The sequence below is a fragment of the Phyllostomus discolor genome, chromosome 1 (genome assembly GCF_004126475.2).
Source record: "Phyllostomus discolor isolate MPI-MPIP mPhyDis1 chromosome 1, mPhyDis1.pri.v3, whole genome shotgun sequence".
In the NCBI taxonomy this organism is placed as follows: domain Eukaryota; kingdom Metazoa; phylum Chordata; class Mammalia; order Chiroptera; family Phyllostomidae; genus Phyllostomus; species Phyllostomus discolor.
In genome coordinates, this window is record NC_040903.2 from 191,108,845 (window position 1) to 191,125,674 (window position 16,830).

General features: G+C 35.2%; 1 protein-coding gene across 5 annotated transcripts in view; it reads left to right on the forward strand.

Annotated features, from left to right (window-relative positions):
- MPP5 (membrane palmitoylated protein 5) overlaps positions 1-16,830 on the forward strand; it is a 74,048-nt gene that overhangs the window by 37,502 nt on the left and 19,716 nt on the right. For all 5 annotated transcript variants that reach the window (XM_028505961.2, XM_028505963.2, XM_028505962.2 and 2 more), the window contains 5 exons: positions 4,311-4,519; positions 10,701-10,778; positions 11,645-11,791; positions 12,994-13,155; positions 14,641-14,718. In XM_028505961.2, coding sequence (XP_028361762.1) covers positions 4,311-4,519; positions 10,701-10,778; positions 11,645-11,791; positions 12,994-13,155; positions 14,641-14,718 — 674 coding nt within the window. The remainder of the gene's footprint in view (positions 1-4,310; positions 4,520-10,700; positions 10,779-11,644; positions 11,792-12,993; positions 13,156-14,640; positions 14,719-16,830) is intronic.

Genomic DNA, 16,830 nt, shown 5'->3' on the forward strand with positions numbered 1-16,830 from the left:
TTTCAACTCCAACATTACAGTAGTGTACTAGGTAGTATGAAGAGGGGACCCGGAAAACTGAAATTTATTTATAAAAAATTGTATATTTAGTCTTACCAACTTCAGTCACCTTCAGAGTTCTCTCCATTTGATGCACTACACCTATTGAGACATTTTTTCTACTGCTCAAAACAGTTTTTGAAGTCCTCACTTTTGATGCCTTTTAGCGCTTCAGTCGTTTTTTGTTTCACCTCTTCCACTTTGGCAAAATGTTTCTCTTTGAGAACTTTTTTCATCGGGGAAACAAAAAAAAAGTCCCTCAGGGTGAGATCGGGTGAATAGGGAGGTGGGGCACAGGGCATCTTGCTGTTGTTGGTCAAAAACTGCTGACCACTCAGCACAGTGCAGGCAGGTGCACTCATAAATCACCCTTCATGAAATGGGCAAATGCGTTGAAAGAGTCTTCCAAAAAATTCCCTAAAGCTGATTCAGCCTTTCACAGCAGTGCCAGCTAGTACACTGCTAAAGATGGGTTCCTAGAACACTCACCTATCAGGGAAGGCCTGTACTACAAGGGACCTGCCCTTCAAAAGATAACTCCAGGTTGGGGGGGCATCCCCCCTCGTATATTGAAAAAGTTGAGCAAAAGAAATCCAAACTGCAATTTCTGTGAATGTAGAGGCTATATGTATCTTCCCAGAAATGTTGTAAAGCACTTTTGATGGTGTCGCACTAACCCAGGTAGCAAAGCAGTAAAGCAGATTTGGTAACTGATTTACGCAGACAGTTTTCCAATAAATTCCATATCTGCTTTCATGACCAATTTAGCTGGGAAAGTTTCCAGATAGCATTTTTAGGCTGGAACTCGGCCCCAAGTTCTCTCATCCCTCGAGTTCAAATACGTTTTCATTAAAAATGTTTAATGAGCCCTAGCTGGCGTATCTCAGTGGATTGAGTGCAGGCTGCGAACCAAAATGTTGCAGGTTCGATTCCCAGTCAGGGTACATGTCTGGGTTGCAGGCCATGACCCCCAGCAACTGCACATTGATGTCTCTCTCTCTCTCTCTCTTCCACCCTGCCCTCTCACCCTCCCTTCCCTCTCTAAAAATAAATACATAAATTATTTTTTAAAAAGTTAAAAAATAGGCCCTGGCTGGCGTAGCTCAGTGGATTGAGCACGGGCTGGGAACCAAAGTGTCCCAGGTTCGATTCCCAGACAGGGTACATTCCTGAGTTGCAGGCCATAACCCCCAGCAACCGCACAGTGATGTTTCTCTCTCTCTCTTCTCTCTCTCTCTCTCTCTCCCTCCCTCCCTCCCTCCCTCCCTTCCCTCTCTAAAAATAAATAAATAAAATCTTTTAAAAAAAAAGTTAAAAAATAATAATCCTTTAAAAAATATTTAATGAATAAGCAAAACAGATTAGGTTACCAGGTTACCAGACACTCATAAGAGTTTTTAAACTTTATGAAATATATGTAGCTTAATAAGAAGATAGGGACTAAACCATATACAGCTGAAACAAAAGAACATGTAAGAGAAAATATGAAATACCAAATAATGCAAACCCTCAGATGAAATTAGTATATATTTACAAGTTCATCAATTTGAAGAACACTAAGATGATGCTCCTTCTGTGCAATAACACTTTTAAGATCACAGAGAAAGCATCGAGTACCTACAGCATTAGTCTCAAAATGCTGATTATGATAAAATGAGTTCACTGTCTTTCCTGAGTTTTTGTTCAAAAATTCTGAATGGAATTCTGACAGAGGGTCTTTTCTTTGATATTAAGTATGATATAATAAATAATCTTTAGTAGTATCAATTCAAGGATTCTCATTTTGACATTCTTATTCATGCTTTAATTTCATAAAAATTCTAAATTTCAAAGGTCAGAATATTTAGTTACAAATTTAAAAAAACTTTCTTCATATGTGGTACATATTTAAAAGCACTTTACAAATATTTATTATTCAGGAACAGTTAATTTTCTACACACTTAAAGAAATGCCTCATTCTGATGCAGTTATGTTGTTACTTAAAAAGCCACCTAAGTTTTCCAGTGTTCTGCACAATTTCAGAGGGAGTTTCAAAAATCCAGTTAGATGCAACCAAGTCAGTCCTGTTGTAGGTGCCCTCTCCTGTAATAAAGATAAGATAGACAACAAAGACAGGACAGGACACGGAGAGAACAGAGACTCCCTTTCCACTCCCATAGACGGACACAACAGACATAAGGAGAAAGAGCCACATGGACAGAGAAAAAGACAGGTAAATGGAGAATCGTAGGGCTAGTGAGAAAGACTGACACAAGTGCATTGTGGGAGTGGACAGTGAGGGCGGGTATCGAGGCAGAGAGGTACCTAGGGCAAGGCAGGATGGAAGGAGGGCAGAAACAGGGACACTGCAGAGGAGAAGGCAAAGACAGGTAAAGCAAATCTGCTTTCATGATACATTCTAGTTTTTTTATGAAATTGAAAACACGAGAAACTACAAAAAATGTAAGTATTTAATGACCTAGGGAAAGGAGTTATAAACACAGAAACAGTGAAAGAAATCATGCAGGAAAAGACGGGCTGTTATTTTTTTCTAATTTATTGATTTTAGAGAGAAAGAAACATCAATTTTGTTGTTCCACGTACTTATGCATTCATGGGTTGCTGCTTGTGTGTGCCCTGACCTGGGATCAAACCTGCAACCTTGGTGCATCAGGACACTAACCCACAGAGCTTCCCGGCCAGTGAATTGTTTTTTGTTTAAATTTTAGTTTCTTACTGAATTTATTGGGTGTGACATTGGTTAATAAAAATATATAGGTTTCAGATATATGCTTCTACAATACATCATCTGTATATTGCATTGTGTGTTTACCACCGAGTCAAGTCTCCTCCCATCACCCTTTATCTCCAACTTTTCTACCTGTCCCCTACTCCCCCTTCCCTTCGGCAACCACCGTACTATTGTCTATGTCCATGAGTCTCTTTTTTCTTTGCTTAATTAATCTGTGGATGAAGGGATCATTCTCAATAAATAAGAGTTGAAAACTTCTATAATAAAAAGTCCGGTAACAAAAGCTACCACAAATACAATTAAAAGACAAATGGAAACATTAGAAAACCATTTCTAACGAATGTGACAAAGTGTACGCACAAACACGTATCTACCTGTTGGGGGACAGGGAAGAGGCACCCTCTGGTTCTTAATCATTTGGAATTCCTCCCAGAAAAATGTATATGCTACATACATGTGGACACTGACAGGCACGTGCACACACACTTATATACGCTACAACTTGCAGTATAATTTTGGGAGACTCATGTTCATAAGAGTTTAATGAACCACAAAAGAAGTACCTGGTAAATTTGAATAAGCTTTAACTTCCCTATTAAAGAAATTGAAGATTTTTTAAATGGTGCTGTTGAATTTTGGAGAAAATACTGCTAATAAGATGTAAATTAGCAAAATCTCCCTGGAAAGCCGTTTGGCTTTTAAAATGTCAGACTCTTACTTTAAAATTCTATTTCTAGACATTATTTTAAGAAAACAGCAGAATCTCACATTTTTTATGCAGCAGTGATCACTGTGTACTGAAATGCTTATTATTACTTAATAGCCAAAAATTGGAAGCAACCTGAGTGCCCGGCTTTAGTGTAGTGGTTATGATAAATTATGGTTTTAGCCATGTAATAAAATATCACAGAGCCATTACATGTAATGTTTTTTAAAGACTTTGATTTGAGAAAGCAATTAAAATTAATTACAATTAAAATGTACTGTTAAATGTACTGAAAAAAGGAGATGCTGTGAGATGTTTGAAGTTGTTTCTAGTTGGTGGGACTATTGGTGATTTTAAGTTACTTTTTTCATGTCCGTATTACTCCCCTCATTTATTTTTATGATTATATATTAGTTTTATGTGTAGAACACTTTTAGAAAATTTATTCTGCCTTGCTGGTGTAGCTCAGTGAATTGAGTGCAGGCCTGTGAACCAAAGGGCCACTGGTTCGATTCCCAGTCAGGGCACATGCCTGGGTTGCAGGCCAGTTCCTCAGCCAAGGGGTCTTTGAGAGGCAACCACACATTGCTGTTTCTCTCCCTCTCTTTGTCTCTTCAACCCCTCTCTAAAAATAAATAAATAACATCTTTTTTTTTAAATATTGTGTTGTATAATTTTTAGTTACTTAAAAATCAGTAAAATGCCAGTAATTTGGCACTCATACATACGTTTTTTATGAAAAGGTAAATTGTTAGTGCTTCAAATAATTTTATCTTTTATGCTAAGTTAAGCCATAAAATTAATTTATTGATACCTTTTTCTTCTCCCGCCAGAAGTGGAAGACTTGTTTTCTTCTCTTAAACATATCCAACATACGTTGGTCGATTCTCAGAGCCAGGAGGATATTTCACTGCTCTTACAACTCGTCCAAAATAAAGATTTCCAGAATGCATTTAAGATACACAATGCTGTCACAGTGCACATGAACAAGGCCAGTCCTCCATTTCCTCTTACTTCCAGTGCTCAAGATCTTGCACAAGAGGTATGTATTCTAAAGGTTTCGTTGACCTGTACAAGGTAATTGTTGGCAGTAGTATTGGAAAATACTGGTGTGAATATAAGGCTTGTTTGAATTAAGTACTACTAATCATAATAATAACTTAGAGTATTAGGAAAAATTCATGACATACATTTTATCCTGAAAAAATATATACTTATTTCAGTCTGAACTATGTTTTATGAAAGGAGTTATTTTTGCATAAAAAATTATATATTTGCACCTGGCTGGCGTAGCTCAGTAGATTGAGCGCAGGCTGCAAACCAAAGTATGGCAGGTTCGATTCCCAGCCAGGGCACATGCCAGGGTTGCAGGTCACAGCCCCCAGCAACCGTACATTGATGTTTCTCTCTCTCTCTCTCCCCCACCTTCCCTCTCTAAAAATAAATAAATACAGCTTTAAAAAAATTTATATATTTGCATGGTAAAAGAAAGATTTGTCTAAATTACTATAGGGGAATGTTTTTTAATACTTTTTAGTTTTATTTTAAGCATTATATATTATAAACTAAAGTAAATGAATAATGATGAGTTAAAAATTATATCTGATTATCAGATATTATAAATATATAACTTCCAAGATTTGTTATTTGTAAATACACTCATATACTTCATAATGACATTTCAGTCAACAGTGAGCCACATACATGGCAGTGGTCCCATAAGATTATAATGGAGCTGAAAAGCTTCTTTCTCCTAATGATGTTGCAGCTTTCCTAACACAGTACCGCAAGGCATTATTGATGTGTTTGTGGCGATGCTGGTGTAAATAAATCCACTGCACTGCCCGTCCTCTAGAAGTATACCATGATGTTATGATTGCCTACAGTATTCAGTACAGTAACATGCTGTACATGTCAGTAGCTTAGGAGCAATAGGCTAGCTACCCCATGGACCATCTAGATTCATGCAAGTACACTCAGATGTTTGAATGATGAAATTACCTGATGGCGCGTTTCTCCTAAGGTATCATCATCAAGTGGTGCATGACTGCATTTTGAAGTTTTTCCTCTATAAACACTGTAGAAAATAAAAAATAATTAAATATTAATGTACAGTGAGAGTTCTAGTCCCTGCTGTTTATCAATGTCAAATGTTTCACATCTTTTAAATTGAAGGTTTTAAAAAATACAAGCCATCCCCTATCTTGGGGGGGGGGGGGCATTTCGTTGTCATTGTAGGATTTTAAAGTATTTTGATATTATAAAAAACGAATAATCCTGGAAGCCTGTCAAGTAAATCTATTTCATTGAATCCAGACACAGGACAGAAAGTGGGGTAGGGGAAGGGAAGGACCTCAAAGCTACAGACTTGTGAAATAGGTTGAGGAACTTTTCAGATTAGCAGAAAACGTATGGTCCTCATTTAGGTGCCTGTGGTGGGCAGAGATCTGGCGTGTAAGAGGGCTGAGAGACGTCTAGTGTTGCCCGTGACAGGAAAGTGGGACCTAAGAGCCTGTTCCCAGAAAGGAAAATTTAAAAGAGAGCTAGTTGAAACCTATTCTTTGTGTTCATCTTTTATTATTAAAATTAAATATGCAAAATTTTTATTCAGAAATTACTCCTGTAGTTTTATTATGATAGTTTATATGGTTTTTCTCAAAATTATTTCCCTTATAGAGATTGGAATAACCAACATTACTTTGATCTTATTTTATTCACAAATATAGCCTAACTTCTATTGTATACGGTTGGAAGGAACACATAATAATTATAATTCTCTTCCCTATCTTTAGGAGGAAGTTTTGTCCAGCTAACTACTGGGCCTTTGTTTTGTTGAATAGAACGATAGATGGAAAAGAAAATGAGATAAGCAAGAGAGGTCAAAATTGCTCCAATTAAGGAATGTGACAGAGACCAAAGAAAGGATAAAAACTGCAACATAGCTTAAAGGGTTTTAGGATTGGGAGAAGCAAGGAACTAGAAGTGACTAAAAGAGTAAAAGCTTTGGGAGGGAAAGAAATGATTGAAAAGGACTTAAAAATCAATTTTGAATATTAATTTAGGGTGTTAATATAATTACATGGTTTGCAATTTCAAAAGTCATATCAAGGAGATTTTCTGAAGGTTGGCTTTCACATCCCTAAAATATCTTCAAATAATACTTGAGAATCGTATTGCTTTGGTGGTGGAGGGATATGTGTGTGATAGTGACCTTGGGCTGAATTTGGTCTTAAAATGAGTACTTAAAATGAGTGGTGAACCTAGACAGCCATGGTATATGGTTGTGCTGCACTGTCAGCGACTTCGCCCAGAGTTGGGCATGCACAGTTGTATGGCAGCCCTGACTTACGACGGTGCATAACACTTAAGAAAAGTACCCACTCAGAGCTCATCAAAGAAGAGTATTAAGTCTGATAACAAAACTGAAGGTTAAATGGACTCATGGTCTTTATTTTACAGTTGGAAAAACCTGGCAGTCACCTAATTCAACCTTTTTATTTCATATTTCTGAATATTGAGGCCAAGTGAGGTTTTGTGACTGGCATAACACTAAATAGGCTGCTTGTGTTCCCTTTGCCTAGTGACTTGCTTTTTAGCATTCATAATTCCAGCTGTTTAGTATGCAATATGGAAGAGAAATTACCTTATGTTTCAGTTATGTTTTTTAATAGGGAAATGTAATTTGAGGAAGAAAAAAACAACACAAGAATTTAGTGAACAAATGTCTTATTAGGGAGTGTTCTTTGCTTTTATAACTTAAAATATCAGTTAAATACAAATTATATAATAGATAATATTGACTATGAAAACTTCAGATTTGGAGATCTATATTAAATCTTTGACAACCTAGGATATTTATTAATAAGCACAAAGCAAGCTTTTTGGTCATTAAAGTGATTTTACCAAGAAAAGATTGAGAAGTTAAGTTTCAATTAATGAACTTTTGCTTATCCAATAAAAATGCAAGCCAAACAGACTAGGAAATGGTATTTGGTTATTTGATTCTGAGATAATTGAGGTACATACGTGTGTGTCTAAGTATGTGGGATAAAAACTTATATTCAAAAGAACTCTCACAAATAAGAAAAAAACTACAAGTTTTTAAAGAATGGGCAAAGCACTTGAACAGACACTTCACAAGAAGAGGAGATCCAAGTGTACAGTAGGTTTGAAAAGTCCAGCATAATTAGCCAGTGGAGAAATGCAAATTAAAACAGAATGAGATACTACTGCATGGACACCAGAATGACTAAGATGATAATTTTTTTAAAGGTCTGGCCATATCAAATGTTGGGGACGTTATTCTGTCTGAATTACTTTCTCTGGCTATTAGAAAATGTGTGATCAGGAACTATGAATTTTATTTTAAATTAATTTAGATTTGCAGTATTTTAAAAAGAAAGACACCCTATTTTAAAAATCAGGATGTATTACTCAGTTTTGGATTATTGCATTTGTCTATTAGTAAGACTTTAATGGAGTTCGTTCTTCCTTCCTTCCTTCCTTCCTTCCTTTCTTTCTTTCTTTCTTTCTTTCTTTCTTTCTTTCTTTCTTTCTTTCTTTCTTTCTTTCTTTCTTTATTTTGTAGAGGGGGGGAGAGAGAGAGAAGTCATCTATTTGTTGTTCTACATATTCATGTACTCAATGCTTAATTCTTGTATGTGTCCCTTGGCATATTGGGACAACATTCTAACCAACTGAGCTGCCTGGCCAGGGCTGGAACTTTTGGAGAAGATCATTGCTCTGCCATGCTGTTCATATATACAGAACTCAACAATTAGAAGCATGTTTTTCTCAGTACCAAAACCAGAGGACAGGCTGGTTTTGTTACTGTCATTACATCAATCCACTTGTGCTCCAATTAGTTAATCTCAAAATGATCTCTTAGGTTTGATAGGGGAATTATTAAAAGGTGATTTAAAATAGACATAATATGTATTAAAGAATTACTGGATTCCTGTTTTAATCATGAGTTACTTATGTAAAAAAATCTGTGTATGAATTAACTTCTATATGTTTTTATTAGTGGTGATAATTTTGGTTTATCTGCATTATGTACTCTTTTTGGTGTGTAATTGAGTTGGTAAATAGAAAAGGGAAGAAAAATCAGAGGCACTGACACTGAGAACATGGATGCTGTAATCTTTGGGGGCAAGTAGTCCACAGACCAAAATTTGTACCTTTAAATATTTATGGTAGGAGAAAAAAGATTGAAAACAAATGAACTGAACATACAACTTAAGTGATTAGAAATTAAAAAGGAGAATAAACTAAAGCAGAAAAAGGAATTAGATTGTTTAAATGGAAAAAACACTAGACTGAACATTAGAAGCTGTTTGTTTGAAAAGTATTGGGTTGGCCAAAAAGTTCATGGTTTTTTGTTTGTTTGTTTGTTTTAAATAAAAGACAGTTTTCATTTTCACTAATAACTTTATTGATTTGGATACTTTGAGTATGTTGGCTATCTCCTGCATTGGTTCCCTCTTCCTTCTCAATGTCTCTATTTGATCCCTATCAACTTCAGCTTGTCTACCTAACTGTGGAACATTGTTCAGCGAGAAATCTCCTGCACAAAAATCTCCAGCAAACCACTTTTAACACATTCCATCAGTAATAGCACCTCCACGCATTGCAGAAATCTTTTTCTGTATTTCAGTTGCATTTTTACCTTTCTTGAAATAATAAAGGATAATGTGCCAAAAACGTGTATTTTCTCCCATTTTCAATGTTAAAGTGGCTACACAAAATTCACCAGTTGTGGTTTTTTTTAAACTGCATGCTGATATGACAGCTGTCACAACACAATCTAACAAAATTGTTTTGAATAAAGTAAAGACAGCTAAGAGCTACTAGAGCCATTTTCCTTGAAAAAAACAAAATGAACTTTTTGGCCCACCCAAAACAAGAAAGTAGAGAAATCTTTGACAAGTTAGATGAAGAAAAGTAACATTAAGAAATAAAAAAAGCATGAATGCAGACACAAAAGATTAAAAATTATAATAATACAGTTAAAGCTTTCTAGCATACTTAGTAGCACTTTCTAAGTGTGAAAGTGCTTATAGTAAGTGTGGTTATAGTAAGAAATTGGTAAATATATATATTGTCAAAAGTGACTTAAAAAAAGATAACCAGTAGTTACAGGTAAAATTGAACATCTGAATTCTACCCCTAAAAATATCTACTAGGCCCAGATGATTTTATGTACAAAGTCTATCAAAACATTCAGGATCATATAATTCTAATGGTAAATAAGCTGTTTTGACACAAATGTTGACTATTTTCCCATTCATTGCACTATAACGACTTAGGTAGTAAAGCCAGATAGTTTTGTAAACAAGTGTACATTGACCACACTCACCAAATAGAGGTCCATCCAACTTAAGTGCATTCATATAGAAACCTTAAAATATTAATAACTCACATCTAGAAAAATATTGATAATTATGTGCTAAGAACTGTGCTAAGCAGTTTATATGGATTATCTCAATTTTTTGAGAATCTTAAATGGTAGCTGCTGTTACACAGAGGAGAAAACAAAGGCTAAAAGATTCATTATCAAGTGGTATTTATCTTAGGAATGTAAGAACTGCTTCATATGGGGAAAGTTTTTAATGTAACTCACTATAATATGTTGGTGGTTCTGTTACTCTTATATAAACTTATCCTGTTAGTCTCCAATGCTTGATGAGTGTCTACAACTTAAAATATACTTGCATAAACATGATTAAAAAGTATAAAATCAGCCCTGGCTGGCGTAGCTCAGTGGATTGAGCGAGGGCTGTGAACCAAAGCACCGCAGGTTCGATTCCCAGTCAGGGCACATGCTTGGGTTGTAGGCCATGGTCCCCAGCAATGCACATTGATGTTTCTCTCTCTCTCTCTTTCTCCCTCCCTTCCCTCTCTAAAAATAAATAAATAAAATCTTAAAAAAAATAAAAGCATAAAATCATTGTTAGTCTTTTATAGTAGGTTGGGCAAAAGGAAATAGTTCATTCATATGCATAAATACCAAAATCCTGTCTAGTGTTTTTTTTTTTTGTTTTTAAGTAAAGAGTTGTTGTTAACTATGATAACAAGATTGAAAACTGAGAATTTTTAGTGTCTTTCTGTCTTATAAGCAGTTTTTATGATTTTAAATTGTATCTTTTTTAAAAAAACCTGTTCTGGTGCTGGTGATATTTTCCGTAACCTAGGAAGAATTCATCTTTCTATTTGTTCCTTAGGTACAAACTGTTTTGAAGCCAATCCACCAGAAGGAAGGACAAGAATTAACTGCTTTGCTGAATGCTCCGCATGTTCAGGTAGAAAATGGACAGAGCATTATATGTGTGGTTTTTCCAACATTCAAAGTCCCTTCAAATCAAAGTCTACTAGGGCTCGGAGAGACCTCAAGCATTATCTATAGACTGTTTTGATTATTGGATTATATGTTTTCATATTTAAAATGAACACTATTTTTGAAACAACATCTTATTTAAAAGAAATTCCTCTCCGTTTTTAGCGTGTTTTTCATAAATTTAAATTATGTAAGGCATTGGGCCTTTAAATAGATTTTGGTTTTTGCAGTATAATAATCACTTTGGACTTCATAACCCATCCCAGAGTATGCCCTGCTATACCTAACACATCTTTACTTATTATTAGCTATGAAAGATACAGGGTTACATCTGTACTTAATTGGAAAATTTAGAAACACATCTGAGTATGTCATTAATTATAGTACTTCTTTTAAAGGTTTAATGATCAGCCCTGGATGGTGTGGCTCAGTGGATTGAGTGCAGTCCTGCAAACCAAAGAGTTGGCAGTTCAATTCGCAGTTGGGGCACATGCCTGGGTTGCAAGCTAGGCCCCCAGTGGGGTTACTCGGGAGGCAACTACATGTTGATGTATCTCTCCCCTTCTTTCTCCCTCCTTTCCCCTCTCTAAAAATAAGTAAATAAAATATTTTTTAAAAAGTAAAGGTTTAATGGTGAGACTACTACAGGGTAGAACAAAAGTCAACTTACAGTTTTGAGTACACAAAACAGTTCATTCTTTTATTGTTGTAATATTTTCATACAAACAACTGTAAACCTACTTCCGCCACACTCTGTATATGATTAAGTTAAAATCTCTAGAGAAGTGAGTCATGCTGTTACTTTAAATCCTGTGAATTTTTTTGAAACAGGCGCTTCTACTGGCCCACGACAAGGTGGCTGAGCAGGAAATGCAACTGGAGCCCATTACAGATGAGAGAGTTTATGAAAGCGTTGGCCATTATGGAGGAGAAACTGTAAAAATAGTTCGCATAGAGAAGGCTCGAGATATTCCACTGGTAAGCATTCCCCGTCTCTGATCTGAGTGCGATTCTTTCTACACGGGGGTCTTGTATGGCAGATAGGCGAAGGCTCCTTTATGTTTCTAGTAGTTTTTTTTCCTTTGAGGTCAGTTGCTTGGAATTCTTTCATGTTCTTCCTCATGCTTCTTATTCAGAGAAAAATTTATTCATCATCTTTTTACCCATAATTTGATGAAAATGGTAGCTTGTGAAATAATTTTTGAGGAACAAAGGGACAAATAATGTGATTTTTTATTCTCCCAGCTTTAAAAAATAATTAAAAAGTCTGATTTTTTCATTCAGTTAAATCTGTTGAAACACAATACTTACACACTTCACATGTATTTAGAAGTGTATGTTCCTTAATGTTAATATTTGTTCTATAGCTATTATATGTAAAACTTTTTTCAGTCTCCTCTTAGTCTGCTATTACTGCCTTAATTTTCCTTCCTTAATTTTCAGAGGATATTCTTGAATCCTCATCTCAAATTGTGTTTTGAATAGTGTGATAACATGAATTAGGACCTGTATGTTATGGGCAGTTTATGTAACTTAGTGTTCTTCCCCACCAGAAAAAAGAAATTGGGAGTTATGACAAAAGTTTGGGAGAAAATGTTACAAACTCAGTCTACTTTCAGGCTTTTTTCTGTATTTTATATTTCCATTTTCTGAATGTATATATTTCAGTTGCGTTTCTAATTCGTGTAATAAATATTAATGTTTAATACATTTTAATGTGCATTGGATGTAGCTATAATATTTAACATTTGAATAATAACCAGATTAGTATTCATTCCTTTATATATTTAATTTTAAAAAAGGAGTTTTATAGTTATGTCATGTTCACTAATTACACCTAAATATAGTATAATCATTTTGAATAGTATCCAGAATATAGAGAACAAATTTGATTATAGTCTTCACACTGTTGTTAAGCAAGTACATTTTTCTGTCGTATACTTCAAAAGTTTGCTTGATTTTAGAATTTTAATGAATGGAATGTTTCTAAAACAGAATATGTGAGGAAAATGGTCAACTTTCAAACCTAATTATCATGATTACTCTAGCTGTGTAAGTCATTTTTTTCCTCAAGATAACTGAAGGCTAGTATTATTGAATAGAAAAAAAAATTTAAAAATGAAGAAATGTTCAACCAGAATTGCATTTTGATTTTAAAATTGAATTTTGAATTTTGTTAGGGTGCTACAGTTCGTAATGAAATGGATTCTGTCATCATCAGTCGGATAGTAAAAGGAGGTGCTGCGGAGAAAAGTGGTCTTTTACATGAAGGAGATGAAGTTCTGGAGATTAATGGCATTGAAATTCGGGGGAAAGATGTCAATGAGGTTTTTGACTTGTTGGTAAGTTGACACAGGTAGAATAATAATTGGTAAGTTCTTGAAAGCTGGGTTTTTTAGTTATGAGACATCAGAGTAAAATATTTTAAAGCATTTTTAAAATAATTATTAAGAACACGAGATCATTTCTAGCCTAATTTTTGCATATTATTTCTACAATATTGATCAGTAGTATTATTTTACGATGGGTACTACTGATATGTTTTTATTTTGAGCTTGTATTAGATATATTTATTTACCTCTGAAGTCACTAATGTATCTCATTAATTCATCAACATATATTTATATGAGTGCCTCCTGTGTGCCAGCTGCTAGAGAAAGAATAACAAAACAAAGTCCATACCCTCATGATTTTTATATTCATTTTGTTTGTTATCCACAGTTGATTGATGTTACTTAACATTAGGTAATAGCAGTGGTATACATCTATATTGACCAGTAGCTACATGTGGTAATTATTCCAATTTAAGTTGAGTAAAATTTAAAATTGAGTTTCTCGTTCATGCAAGCTGTATTACGGGTGCTCAAGAGCAGTATGCAGCTGTTGGCTCCCGTGTTAAGGTGTATATGTAGGACATTTCTATCATCGTAGAAAGTTCTATTAGTGCTCGTATAATCAGGAAGCCATTTGTAGACAACTTTTGACAGCAATTTATGATCACTACGTGTATACCCACAAACCAGATTTATATTCCTACTGACTTAACATTAGTTGTTACAATAGAATCTCTCCTATCTGCTGATGTCTGTTGAAGAATTAATCTAAAACATGATTATATCCTTATTTGCCCTAAAAATCCTCTATGCCCTGTCTGTTCATTCATTGCTTCGGTAGAACAAAGTGCCTGCCAGTGGCCATTGTTTTTAGCCCTTGTTTTATTGGCCACTCTCTCTAGGTAGAGCGCTGCTTCCTGTCTCAGGACCGGAAATTACAATCACTGTATCGCTGTCTAGGTTGGAGAAATCTGAACACTCCACTTAACAATGTGCTAGGAAGTAATAGGGAACCTAGCAGTGAGGCTCTACATAGTTAAAAAATAGAACGGATGACAGAGTAGGGCATCTGGGAAGTAAGAATATTTGTATAATTGCATCACTTTTCTAATCCTGGTCACAATTACTGTTTCCAATTCTATATTAAAATTGATGTGTGTCAGACTAGATAACCCAAAATTATTATAGCACTGTGGTATTTCACTGTGGAATCTTCCTAAACTACACTGAGTAGAAGACCAGAACCCAAGACTTAGGTGCTAAATGGCCTTCCCCAGTGTGCCAGAATCACAGAATGTCATGTTACTGGACAGTTCTACTACAGTGGAGTCCATGAAAGGCAGAATTTGTGCTCCTGATAAAATGGGATTAATCTTTACTGATTTTCTTGAGTCTCTTAATGGTTCCATCCAGTTTAGGGAATATTGATCATAAGATCATGAAATGATTTTCGTAAGTATGCATCTTAAAAATTACCTAATCTCTCTGTTACAGTCTGATATGCATGGTACTTTGACATTTGTTCTGATTCCCAGTCAACAGATCAAGCCTCCTCCTGCCAAGGAAACTGTAGTAAGTGATTTTTTTTGTTCATTGCTTACTATCTGATGGCTACTTTTAACTTTTTTTCCTAAATTAATGAAGTTTATTTTTTAGAGTAGTTTTAGGTTCACAGCAAATTGGAGCAGAAAGTCCAGAGTTTCATATACTTCTTAACTGCAACGCATGGATAATTTCCCCCACTATCCAATCCTGTACCCGAGTGCGACATTTGTTACATCAGTGAATTGATGGTTCCATTATCATTCACAGTTCATAGTGAATATTAGGGTACACTTTTGGTGGTGTACACTTTTGGTTCACAACCCACACTCAATCCACTGAGCTACGCCAGCCAGGGCTAGCACACTTCTTTTTAACACTGAATAAAATACTCTGTTGTCCAGATATACAAGTTTATCCACTCACCTACTGAAGAACATCTTGGTTGCTTCCAGGTTTTCGTGATTACAAATAACACTGCCTATAAACATCCATGTGCAAGTTTTTGTGTGGATGTGTGTTTTCAGTTCTTTAAACTTAAGTCCACACAGAAACTTGTACCATAAATGCTGTTGTTTGAGTATCGGAAATGCTGCCCTAAGTATTTCTGGCACTCAAATAAAAACAAAGTCAGTAGATTTTATTTAAGTAAATATGAAATGTCAGTATTTCAAATTGAGTAAACTCATATACTTTTTTTCAGAGTTTTTATGATTTACAACATTGAACTCTCTTTTTCTGACATTATATACGGGTTTATGTAACTTAAATATACTTAGTGTAGGGGAGAAAAGTGCTTTTACAAAGTATCTACAACACTTATAACATGTATTACTCTTTATGTTACATTAACTAGCTATATGAAAAGACAGACTTTCTTACCTTATGACCCAGCAGTTCCATTCCTAGGTGTGTTCCAAGAGAATTGAAAACACATGTCTCACGCAGACTTGTGAGTGTTCACAGCAGCATTATTTATAATAACCAGGAAGTAGAAACAGCCCAAGCGTCTGCTTGCTAATTCATGGGAAATGATATATGGGATATTATTGGGTAATAAAAAGGAATAAAAGTACTTATGTATTAATATGCTTCAACATGGATGAACCTTGGTAAAATTATGCTAAGTGAATGAAGCCAGTCACAAGAGGCTATGTGTTGGTTCATTTATATGAACCGTCCAGAACAGGTAAATCTACAGCGACGGAAAGCAGCTTAGTAGTTCCTTAAGTGTAGGAGTTGGTGGGGGGTGGGGATTCCTGACCAGTAGTGTGTCTCGAAAATTGGTGGTTGCACAGCTCTGAATTCACTAAAAACCATCCAGCTGTATACATGGGTGACGTATAGTGTATGAATTATACCTCAATTAAAAACGATAGACTTTAAAGTGCTGGATTAATATGGAATCCTGATATATTACATCTGTTACTATTCTTCATTTTTATAAAAGCATGACAGTTTGAAAAAGAACACAGTTTTTTTTCTTAATATTTCATCACAGTTATACTTATCATTTGCCTCTCATTCCATGTTTTTCCCCTATTCTTTATGGATCATACCGAATTTGATAGTGCATTTGCAACCTTCCTTCTGTTTAAAGTTCTTTGTAGTGGGAGAAATGAGGAAATAGTTTGTATCTAAATTTCAGGAACCTGATTCTCTGCCCTACGCCTCTCCACATACCTCTCCTGTGAACAAGCCCTGAACGTCACAAGTAGGGCTGCACTTGGAGAACACGCAACAGAGAAGGGCTGGAATGTGTCCTTCCTTGCATGGCTTTAAAAAGGGGGGGAGACAGAGAAACAAAAGGATGCTCTTTTAAAATACAGCATTTGTTGGTCGAGATCTTTTCAAAGTAAAAAGTGTTGGTAATGTTTCTATTTGCCCTCATTTCCTCCTTTTATTGTGAAGAACTCGCAGTTGCATTACCTCTTCCAAAGTTTTTCTGAAACCTAACTGGCTTAAAATGAACTTCTGTTATAAAAGTTCTCTCTGAAAGATTCCAGAAAGAAAACAGTGATAGGAAGTCATATTTGGCATATTCAGAGTAATTATAAGTGATTTTAAGAAATTAAAACCAGTTTGTTAGGCATTATTGTGGTACAGGTCAGGATCTAGTAAGAGCAAAAGTATCTTTCTGAT